This window comes from Diabrotica virgifera, chromosome 2 (genome assembly GCF_917563875.1).
Source record: "Diabrotica virgifera virgifera chromosome 2, PGI_DIABVI_V3a".
Classification (NCBI taxonomy): domain Eukaryota; kingdom Metazoa; phylum Arthropoda; class Insecta; order Coleoptera; family Chrysomelidae; genus Diabrotica; species Diabrotica virgifera.
This window is the reverse complement of record NC_065444.1, coordinates 4,308,593-4,321,105: the sequence shown is the minus strand read 5'-3', so window position 1 is coordinate 4,321,105 and position 12,513 is coordinate 4,308,593. Positions and strand designations below refer to the sequence as shown.

Sequence of the window (12,513 nt, the reverse complement as noted above, 5' to 3'; positions counted from 1 at the left end):
TTTTTAACATTTTTTTGATAAATATAATAACTCTCCGTCTTGCTTATGGTACCCATATAATCATTGTACATAATTTCATTTCTTTCTGACTCACTTCAAAAAAAAGTTGTTTGGGATAAACAATAATTTTAAATAACTTTTCGATGAATCAGTCTGAATATTTTTAGCACCACAATACATACTCAACTTTCTATGCAATATCAAGGTTGCGGGTTCATTTTTGCAACAGTTATTAACATTTATTTTCTATGCAACAAGGATCATTTCATTTTTAGTAAATCAACATGCATAAATCACCATTTCAAAGCTTTTAGTCTAAGATACGATATACGGTCGATTTGCACCGATCTGTTTAATGGATAAAAATTATTGGATATGTTATTTAGCACCTTAACAATTACAAAAAACAAGGGTTGACCGATCTAATCTTGGTCTAACTATAATTAATTAATAATAGGTCTTGTGTAATTTTTCTCTAAAGTTGATCGTTTTCTAGTTATAAACAATTTAAAACTGAAAAAAGAACGAAAGATGACGATTTTCAAGGCTCAAAAACATAAGTATAAAATATCATTTTTGAAATTACGAAGTACCTAAATTCAAGTTCAAACCTTAATCTATCAGTTCTTGATAAGCCTTTTGAACTTATTTCATTCTGAAACATTGTTTTTGAAGTTATACTTCTTTACGCGCGATGAGGGTGAATTTTTATATGTTAAAACCAGGCACATACGCATCACCCAGGCGCATACGCGCATTATAATTTTGTTCTGATTGGATGTTCAAATGACATGTCAAAAATTATCCAATATGGCAGCTGTAGGACACCTGTGGTTTGGAGGTAAAGGTAAACAAATGTATAATATATTAGTTTTATTGTTGTGAGGACAGAAACAAAAAAGTTTATAATATTGTAGTGACTTTTAAATAGTTTTTAAAAGCAACAGGTACGTAATAATTGTTAATGTATCATGGGTATAAACCTACCTGTTTGATCTGCCAAAATACATAGTATGTAATACTTTTATTTATATAATTTGATTACCATCAAAATGTATATCAATATTCACCTAATATATTGTTTTCTTACTCTATGTTTTGTTGTATTTTTTCAATTCTAAATCATTTTCACTTCAAAATTAAAATAATTTGATCAATTTTCAAAATATCAAAATATCACAAGTTTAATGACGTTCTACACCTTCGGCAAAGAATTAAGGATTTGCATGAAATTTTAGTATGTTATAGTTTACTTCAAAAAACTAAGACTTGATTTTTTAAAAAATGTTTTACCGTGCCGTTTAATTACTATTAAGGGTCAAAGTTAAGTTTTAACATGGGCTCCTATGGGAATTCTTAAAAAGTTAATAACTTTTGGCCCAAATTTACGATTTTTAATTGTTTGTGCTTAAATTAAAGGTATTTTTGTAAGGAATAACATATTAAGAAATGAGGATTGTTTACCGTACCATTATTAAATAAAAGTGAAATTACTGTTTCGAAATTTAACAAAGTTGGTAGTAGTAGTGAGATCAGCTGCACTCATAATTATATCCGAAAGTTACGTGTCAATCAAATGAGCCTCGATGGTCTAGTTGTTGAGCGTTTGGTCAGAGATCGAAACGTCCCGGGTTCCAATCCTCTACGATTCATTTTTTTTTAGTTGTTTTAATAAAAATTTTTTGAAAGTGGTAGATAAGAAAGTTAGTTTAATATTTAAATAGAATACAATTACTTCGTTAAAATTATATAATAGAAGTATAACTTCTTACGTGCGTACAAAGTACACACACATTCTTTTTTAGTTGTTAATGACCATAAGGAACCTTCCTCATTAACAATTAAAAACATATGTTTTAGAATAAAACTTGGCTAAAATTATTATCAGGACTTGATAGAAAACGGTTTGAACTTGAATGTATGTACTTGTATTGTAATATGATTTCAAAAATCATATTTTTTACTGTGTTTTTGAGCCTTGAAAATTGTCATCTTTGGTTCTTTTTTCAGCTTTAAATTGTTTATAACTAGAAAACGATCAACTTTAGAGAAAAATTACGAAAGATCTTTTTTGTTTAGAATGACCTAAAAAATCTGAAATAATATCTGCCCGGGTCGAATTTTTTTTATTTATAAAAAATGTCTTTTTTTAATTATTAATTAAGTTTCGTGCAAAGTTTCAATAAATATTCTTTCAGAGTAAGAGATCATTTCATAACACTGGTAAACACACTATTTGCTGCCGGAAATTTTTTTACTGTTTCTAGGTAATTTGGGTCTGCTGAATCCAAAAATGCTACCAGATTAGCTCCATCAGATCGTTTTCAGAAAATACGACAACAGATCACATTTCTGACATATAGGGTAATTTAACGCAACACTACCTACCTATATGTAGTGCTGCTACCCATCAAATAAACAAAACACGAATAAAAAGTAAGATATTTATTGTATAACAATATACTTACAAAAATCATTACATAGATCTGCCAAAAAAACTTAACTTTTCATCTAACCTAAGCGGCATCGTAGCACAAATCTGTTATTCGGTGTCACCTAAAAACTTCCCTTTCTATGATTTTCTTGCAAAGGCTTTAAAAGGACGGTCCCTTTGAAGACTCCAGCAGTAATCCACCTTCAAGTGAGTGTCCCATCTTCCCTGATACCTCTCTTCCATCGTTTTGATATCTTGGTGGAAGCGTTCCCCTTGTTCCTTACTAAGGTCACCAAGATTGTCTGTGAAACGGTCTAAGTGGCTGTGGAGGTAATGAATTTTAATACTCATATGACAATCGTGTTTGTTAAAATTGTTGAGCATTTCTTCCACTATATCCCAGTCATTTTCCGATTTATTGTTTCCAAGAAAAATTTTCACAACTTTCACAAAAGAGCACCCTGCACTACAGTCCCTGCTCAATTTATTAGACTCACCCTAGAAATATCAGTTTTTTTAATTTGAAGCACCTTAAAAGTATGTTCAAAGTCATACAGAACTGCTGAATGACAGAACTGATATAGTGCAGTTATACTATTGGAATATATAGAAATTTAAGAATATTTAAGTATTTGATGAGTATGTAATATCTCGAAAACTAGAGCTGATACAAAGAAAAGGTTTGTATTTTTGGAATCAGCACAGATGAATTAACCAAAATCAGTTGATTTTTTTTCGGCAGCAAGACAAAAAAAGAATGTGTGTGTACTTTGTACGCACGTAAGAAGATATTCTTCTATTATATAATAGGTAATTTAAACGAAGTAAATATACTTAAAAGGTTATTTGTACTTATTTTATTTAAAAATCAAACTAACTTTCTTATCTACCACTGTCAAAAAAGAAGAATATCTTCAAAAATTATATAATAATATACTTACAATCATAAAATCTATAAGAAAAAATAAAAAAATAATAACTTGCTTGGGGCTTGAACCCACTTCACGTCTACCGCGCCGTACGAAAGTTGACGCCATTTCAAACTGCACCAAACTCTCGTATACGTCATGTGGGAATATACACAAACTAAACGTTTACACCATAAATTTATATGAATTTAATAAAATTATTAGTTTGATTTTTGTCGAAATAAAATACAACAAAATATAGAGTAAGAAAACGATATATGAGATGAAGATTTGTAGAAAGTTTGTTCGTAATCAGATTATGTAAATTAAAGCATTGCCTACTAATAGGTAACTACATTATTTTGTTTACATTTTCCAAATAGATAGGTATTGAAACTATTAGGTATTTCCAACTGAAACATTTAGAATTACGTAGCTGCGGCTTTTCAAAACTATTTAAAAAGTCACTATAATTATAAATTTGATTTTATTTCTGTCCACACATCAATAAAAACTACATAATATTATACAATATTTTTGTTTACCGATAACCCAAATATTGAACAATTATTGACAGATCATTTTAAAATTTCAACACCCAATCAGAGCCCGTATAACAACTAATACCATACTGTCGGTGTGCGCATGCGCGCGGATCAATCAAATTTTACCCTCAATCGATTCGCCGCTAAAGTAGAATATCTTCAAAAAAATTTTTTGTTGGGCTGTGTAATTAATAAGAGAAATAAACATATAAATTAGGTGCCAAAAATAATATTTAACACTTACCTACCTTAAAATAGTAGACCACATTTCCACAGGAAGTGAAATCAACTGTAAACAGGACGCAGCAAGTACCTGCAATAAACTAAAATTATTTATAAATAAATAAAATTTATAAATAAATAAAATATCCAAAGCTGGGTAATGGTTTCTATGAGGGTTCAAAAAAATTGTAAACAGTAATTGTGAGTAAACAAATAAATACGTCAAATAACGTTTTACATTTATTTTTCAGATGATGTGAGCATAGCAATTTGTCCTGGAATCTGTAATACATCTGAAAGTATCTACGTACGCACATTCGTACATTGGGCACAGTACCACGGCTACAGATGCGTCGTGTTGAACCACGTCGGAGTACTGAAGAACGTTCCTGTGACTGGACCCAGAATCTTTAATTATGGTAAGCAACAGATAATAGGTTGTAGCAAATAAGTTTTGTATTCGATTAATATTATTAGAATGTATCCTATTCTTTAGAGATTGGGAGATATCTTCCCGGTAGATTTATAAAACTCCTTTATCACCATCAGCAATCAGCGAATCGCATCTACTGCTGGACATAGGTCTCCCTCACTGTTCTCTACACTAGGCCGGTTGTAGTCCGTTTCTCCGAATTAAAAAGGTCTGGTCCCCTGGAACAGTGATAAAATATGTGTTACTTGATGCTTTCGCTTACTGATTACAGTAGGATTTCTTCTCCTGCTTTGATTGCCTCAATAACGAATCCATCAAATACGAAAACCCCGTATTTCTACAGGGTGTCCAGAAACTCTACCGACAAACGAATACAAGAGATTCCTCAGATAATTTTAAGACAATTTAACCCAATGTACTTAGTCCGAAAACGCTTCCTAAGGGAGCTAGAGCTATTTGAAGATGGCGTCTGGTAATTAGTTTTTCTTAAATACCTCCGGAATGCTTCTATTTAGAAAAACAAAAATTGGTATGTGTATTTATCTTCCAGGGATGAGTCGATTCCATCCATTGCAAATTTCTAGTACCGATCATAGGCGTACGTTTAAGTAGGGCAACGGTTACTTTATCGCATAACTATTTTGTCTTTAACTTTTAAGCATTTTTGACTCTGGATTAATAAATTGTAAGGTATTCTTATACTAAAAGGTACTCTTGTTTTAAGTCGATAGAATACACCATTTTCTAGAAAAATCTATTTGAAAATTTTTCGTCTTTTAAATTTCAAAAAAAAACTATTTGGAAAAACGAAAACTGGTACGTTTAATTATATTCCAGTGATGAATCCAGTGCCGGATTTACCACTAGGCCGACTAGGCCTCGGCTAGGGCCGCAAGCAAAAGGGGGCCGCAGCGTTTTGTAAAAAAAATTTTTGGTAAAAAAATTGAATTTTTATTTTCTAAAATTAATTAAGAATTACCGCTACTGTAAATCGAGTACAATTGTACATTACTTTTGTATATTATGAACAATACAATCTAATTAAAATAACCAACGTTAATATAAATAGTAACGCTTGCTAGGGTATAGGAGGCTACAGGATATAGGTTACAGGATACAAGTTTTTTTTTGTAAATTTATATATTTTTTTTTGGAACAATAAACGTCTTATCCAGATTTTGCCATACGGCTCACACTCCCTCTAAGGGGAAAATTGACTCATCCCAGATACCTACGGTATCAAAAGGATTGAGCTCTGGTGGGACTCTTTCCGTGTTATCGAGCCCTAGGTGACTTGGTATGCAGGTGTATCTCCCAAAAATTTTCGTACACATCTGGCCGTTGCGAGTAGTACAGCTTTCTGCATGGTCTTGTAAAGATGTTCATTTAGACCCAGCCTTTTTATGCTTTCGAGGAGGTTCTTCGGAATGACTCCAGTAGTAGACATAACAATAGGTATCGTCTGGGTACTTTGCATTCTCCATTGCCTTCGTATTTGAATTTCTAGATCTCTGTACTTGGCGATCTTTTCAGTGAATTTACTACGTAGATTATTGTTGTTAGGTATCGCCACATCAATTAGTGTTGTTTGTCTTGTTAATTTATTAACTAGTACGAGATCTGGTCTATTATGTGCCACTTTTTGGTCTGTGAGTACAGTGCGGTCCCAGTATAGCTTGTAGTTGCCATCCTCAAGCATACTCTCAGGGACGTATTGATAATACGGGAGATGGTCCGTTTGGAGAAGTCCCAGCTTGATAGCTATCTCTTGATGAAGGATTTTTCCCACTGCGTCATGCCGTTCCTTGTATTCAGTTGCAGGAAATGCCTGGCAGCCCCCTGTAAGATGTTGGATGGTTTCTTGGGCTTGACATCCATATCGGCATCTGTCGTTTTGAACCTGAGGGTCTTTGATGATATATTTCAGGTAGTTTCTGGTTGGTATAACCTGATCCTGAATGGCCAGTAATGAACCCTCCGTTTCAGGGAACATCTTTCCTGATGTCAACCAGTAGTTTGACGCTATATTGTCGACATAATCTTGGCTGACTCCATTGGGATGTCGCCCGTGCAAAGGTTTACCCATCCAGGCGCGCACTTTTTCGTCCTTAGTAAGGTGGTTTATGCGCAGTTCTGCTTCCCTCAGTTTGATCGGTGTTGTGTCATCTACTGCGCAGATAGCGAGATGTAGAGTAGATGTCTCAGCCTGCATCTGAAAATAAGTTCTTAAATTAGCAATTTGTTTATCTAATTGCTCACCTATATCCATAAGTCCTCTTCCTCCTAAATACCGGGGTAATGTCGTTCGTTCTACTGCACTTTTAGGGTGGTGTTTTTGTGCCTTTGTGAGGTGTGTTCGTACTTTTCGCTGAAGATTTTCTATATCCGTTTTTGTCCACTTAACAATACCAAATGAATAGCTAAGCGCGGAACAAGCGTAGGTGTTTAGTGCCTTAAACAAATTTTTACTGTTAAGCTGTGAACGAAGCAGCTGTTTTACCCTTCTTATAAACTCAGTAGTTATCTCAGTTTTCATTTGCTTATGGTCAATTTTCCGCGCCTGCTTTACTCCAAGATATTTGTACATATCGTTGTCGCCCATGGCCTCGATGTTCTGGCCATTTTGCATATCGAATCCACCGGGCTGTACCTTTCCTCTGACTATATTCAAAACACGGCACTTGTCTAGACCGAACTGCATACTAATATCATTAGAAAATGTTTCTACAGTTTTTAGCATCTCTTCTAGGTGTTCTCGAGTGGAAGCCATTAATTTCAAATCATCCATATACAACAGATGATTGAGCTTCGCTACCACAGTATTATTGCTTTTAATGCTAAAACCTGAGTCAGTGGAGTTTAATAGCTGGGAAAGGGGGTTCAAAGCTAAACAGAACCACAATGGACTCAACGAGTCTCCTTGAAATAGGCCCCGGTTGATTGTGATATTTTCGGTTTCGATATTGTTTTCACCAGGTATTTGGAGGTGAATTTTAGTCTTCCAATCTCTCATTATATGCCTTAAAAAGGTCACTATGTTATCATCGACTTTGTATATTTTCAATATATCTATTAGCCATTCATGCGGTACTGAATCAAAGGCCTTTTTATAGTCAATAAAAGCAGTAAAAAGGTTCCTTTTTTTAGTGAATGCCTGGTTAGAAATGACTGAGTCGATGATAAGCTGTTCTTGCAACCCATGGAACCCTTAGCGCATCCTTTCTGTTGAGGCTCTATGATATTGTTTAGAGCACAGTGTTGGTAGATACGCCGGGTTACACAGGATGTGACCAATTTATACAAAGTTAGAAGACAAGTAATTGGGCGGTACTTGGATGGATCTTGGGTGTTATTTTGATCCTTGGGTATTAAATAAGTAGTTCCCTGAGTTAGAAATGATGGTAATTCCTGCGGATTAGAAATAACATTATTAATTAATGTTGATAAGCACTCATGAATACTCCAAAACTTTTTAAGCCAGAAGTTCTGAACTCCGTCTGGTCCAGGAGATTTCCAGTTATGAAGCTCTTTGATGACATTTGAGACTTCTTCAGTCGTGAATGGTTCGTAGTTAGCAGTGACGTAGTGGTGACAGTTGTGCGTCGTATCTTCTATCCAGCCAGCATTGTTGTTAAAAGCAGCTGGTGTGGAAAGTTGATTTCCCCAAAACTCATGAATTTCTTCTTGGCTTGGGTAAGACTTGTCGACACTTTCTACGGTGGAATTGAGTTTTCGGTAGAACGCCTTCTCAGAGTTCTCAAAAAGTGCATTGTCACATTTTCGGTTGTTACTAACTTTATACCTTCTTAATCGTCCTGAACAGACGGAGAGTTTTTGTTTTAATGTATCCAGACACTGTTGGGCTGTGTTATTTTCTGGATCGTATCTCGAGTGTCTTGCAGTGCTCCGCATTATTTCTTCAGCTCTTTTAATGACTTTTCTACTTGTAACACCTCTTATATATTCTGTGACTTGACCAATATCCCTACGCAGTAATTCAATTTTTCCGAGAAGTCTTTTTTTCCCAGGGTGCAATTCTGTTACCAGTCCTTCCGTTATTAGTACCCCGTCGTGTTCTGATCTTAACGCCCATTACATTGGCAATTGCTGTAGCTGCACAGTAGATTAGCATATGCAGATACTCCAATGTGTGGGCTTCTACGACATAATTGGGTAGGACTTCAGTATTCACAATTTGTAACAGGGCACCTAGTTTCTTACAAGAGTTTATTCGTGGTAGCGGTGGTCTGCTAAGTGGATTTGTTCCATTAAACTCTTATACGGCACGAGCCATTTCGTTCTCTAGACTATCGCGCAACTCGTTGTTTTCCTGCTGTGTATTGTCAGGTTGAGTTTCTGGTATGGGAATCTCAGGAATCTGCTCATCAAGGATTTCATTAGGGACTTGATCTAAAACTAGCTCTTGATTATTAATCTCCCGTTCGACTTCGCTTTTGATCGTATTGCGTCTAGTCTCTGGGATAAGGTTGTTTCTTACGATTACGCGGTATTGATCTGATACTCTTTGCTCCGATACTTGAATATCTGGGTACTTATTATTATTATATATAGAGATACAGGGTATAGTATTGCAGGTGGATTGTGGAAAGTTCTAAGAATGTGATTATTTGATGTAACCCACACTAGCGTACGGCAGTGCGGGGTACGGTTCATACGGTAAACAATTTTTCTACCTACCTCTACCGAAAGTATACTTTTCCGGACCTGATTTTAGGGAGCAAAGTTGTACTTTTCCTCCTAAGGGAGTATACACTTTTGGAGTATCTGAAACTCATTCGTGAAAAACAAGTTAACAACATTATTTCCGAATATGGACACGGTTTTGCGCATTCTACTATGCATGATAACATCGAATGCATCTGGAGAAATATCATTCAGCGTGTTGAAAAGAATCAAAAACTACTTGAGGAACTCGATTTCTAACAAAGATTCTAGATTATCTATGCTACAATCACAATAAAGTTGCACTAGAAATAAACAAACCAAAACAGGTTGAATGTTACGAGGAGCACTCCCGAATCATGATTTACAATGTATATGTTACAGTTCAAGTTGATTATCCAGTTGGAGTTGACTCCAACTAGTTGGAGTCGACTCTAACGGCTGGTTTCAGTAAAAGTTGATTATAAATATAAAATGAAGATTTATATTCAACATTTACTAGTAAAAGTAGACTCCAACTAGGAAAAGTATACTCTTCCCAATGCCATTTAGTAAAAGTTGATTCTGATTCACACAAACAGCCGATTCTAGAAATTAAATGTTACTGAATATGTTCAAATTAGTCTACGCTGTATCGTCGTCCCCGTTAGATAAATTATTCCAGTTCGATTTTGTTTGCACAAACTTACCAAAAAAGAGGTCCTCTTCGACCAAATAACGAATCCACAGGGTGTCAGATGGTACTGTGGTCGAAAAATTGTTTAAACAATTTTTTTAAACAAACTCACAAAAAAAATTTATTTAGGACAATTTTCTTTACATCATTTGGGTCATTCGGAGCAAAAGAGGTCTTGTGTGATTTTTCTTTAAAATTTTGTTGTTCTCGAGTTATACGCGATTTAAAATTTGCAAAATACGAAAATGACCATTTTCAAGGCTTAATAACTCAGTTAAAAGTTATTATTATGAAAGCCCGAAAGTCACCAAATAAAATTTTAACGACCCCCCTACAAGATACTGAAGAAATTTTTGTTATTATTTTATTACTAAGCGGTTATTTTTAATTATTAACAATGAGCGCTAGGAGCGTATTGACGCAGCTATCAATGTGGGTGCGAGTGAGATGCACCATTGCACCAGTTTGACATTTAAAAATATCAACTTCTGTCAAACCACAAAACTGTCAAAACTTTTTTTTGTAATTTATAGCTCACATGTCATCACCATGACAAGTCGAAAGTTCTTCTTCTTGTGGTGCTTTCTCCTTTAGTGGAGGTTAGCGACTACACTGGCAAATCTGTCTCTGTCCAATGCGCCTCTAAACAAAGATGTTGAATCAAGGCCGGTCCAGTTTCTGATATTTCTAAACCATGAAATCTGGCGCCTACCGGGACCCCGTTTTCCTTCAATCTTACCCTGGATGATCAGTTGCGTGAGGCGGTACTTTTTTTTTCTCATTATGTGTCCCAGGTAGCTAACTTTTCTGACTTTAATGATTTTTAGCAGTTCCCTATCTGTACCTATTCTCCTCAGAACATATTCGTTGGTGGTGTGGGTTGTCCAAGGTATTTTCAAGTCTCTTCTATAAAGCCAGAGTTCAAAGGCGTCCAACTTGTTCATCAGTGTTGTGTTGTGTCCAGGCCTCCGTTCCATACAAAAGTATTGACCACACATAGCAATGCAGAAAATGACATCTAAGGCTGATATTAATGCTACTGTTACAAAATAAGCTTTTCATTTTGATAAACCCCTGTCGGGCTACCTCTATTCTCGCTCTTGACTTCTTGTTTTTAATCAAGTTGATTGTTAAACCAGCAACCAAGATATTTGTACTGGCTTACGTATTCAATTTGTTGGTGTTTCACATATTTATTGGAAGAGGTAAATTTTTGTTCCTTGATATTCTCATAACTTTGGTTTTCGCAGTATTGATCTTCATCCCCATTTTTTCACAACTCTCAGTAACCCTATCCAACAGTATCTGCAGACTATGGCCCGAATCAGTCATTAGCCTCTGACAGTTTATCCTGATTCCTTCTGAAGGGTGCGAGAAAGAGTTCGCAAATATTACCTCAGAATAGACGTTAAAAGTATGGGTGATAGCACACAACCCTGTCTAACACCTCGTTGTATTTCAATTGGCCTTGACGTATTACCATTGGTCTTTATGATTGCTGTCTGATTCCAATAAATAGCCTCTATAATTTTAGAATCTCTTTTGTCGACTCCGATGTCATTCAATCTTTCTATCAAGGTCTTGTGCTTCACCCAAAATCTATGAAACAGATAAAAAGGTCTGCTTGCTGATCTTTGTATCTTTGTGATAGTGCCTGTATTGTAAACATTATTAAATAGTCCAAGAAGAAGGTCTAAGTTTTCCTCGTTGATTAACTTCAATAGCTCAGCTGGTATTTCATCTTTTCCTACAGATTTGTTGTTTTTTAGTTGGCGTAGAGCATATTCCAGTTCGGACTTTAATATTGGAAGACCTTCGTCGTTTTCGGTATTTAATGTAGGAGGTTCTCTGATACCATAGAAGAGTTCCTTTATATAGTCTTCCCACATGTTTATTTGTTCTTCAGGGCTTGAAATCAGTTTGCCTTCTGCGTTGATTAGATTATTTGGTCCTTGTGAGTATCTCGTGCCTGTGAATTCCTCGAGTTTCTTATACAGATGGAAGTCATCATGTTTTTTATATAAGCTTTCGATTTCTTCACATTGTTCTGTTATCCATTTTTCTTTTGCAATTTTTATTTTTTGTTTAATGGTTCTATTTAATGCTTTGTACATTGCTTTCTTCGTTCATCCATTAAATCCAATATTTCCTCTGTCATCCATCTTTGCTTCCGTGGTCGCTGTTTTGTGAGCATTTCAGTTGCCGTTGTAAGGGCGTGTCTGATTTCCTCCCGAAGGCGAAAGTTAAGGATGTTTAATTATATGAAAATGTGCTAAAAACAGTGCGAAAAAGTAAAACCCATTTAAAATACATTGTTACTTCAGACACACTTTAAACTCTTCATGTACTGCTATCTATATTTACAATTTTCACACAATAAAACCTTTACATTTTTACATAATATGAGATAGAGTAGATAAAAATTATTTTTGTGAATTTGGTTAACAAAAATTGGTTAAACAATTTTTCAACCGCGGTACCGCGTGACACCCTGTGTATTTGTTATAAGGATTGTTATACGGATGTATTTCTTTGAGTAAGTTTGTGCAAAAAATCGAATCAGAATAATTTACCTAACGGGGGCGACGTTACAGACTATACTAATAAGTAGT

At 35.0% G+C, this 12,513-nt stretch overlaps 1 protein-coding gene across 2 annotated transcripts in view; it reads left to right on the top strand.

Moving 5' to 3' along the window:
* The window catches only part of LOC114330123 (abhydrolase domain-containing protein 2), a 153,548-nt gene that overhangs the window by 102,129 nt on the left and 38,906 nt on the right, over window positions 1-12,513 (top strand). For both annotated transcript variants that reach the window (XM_028279434.2, XM_028279433.2), the window contains exon 3: window positions 4,361-4,528. In XM_028279434.2, the coding sequence (XP_028135235.1) occupies window positions 4,361-4,528 (168 nt within the window). The remainder of the gene's footprint in view (window positions 1-4,360; window positions 4,529-12,513) is intronic.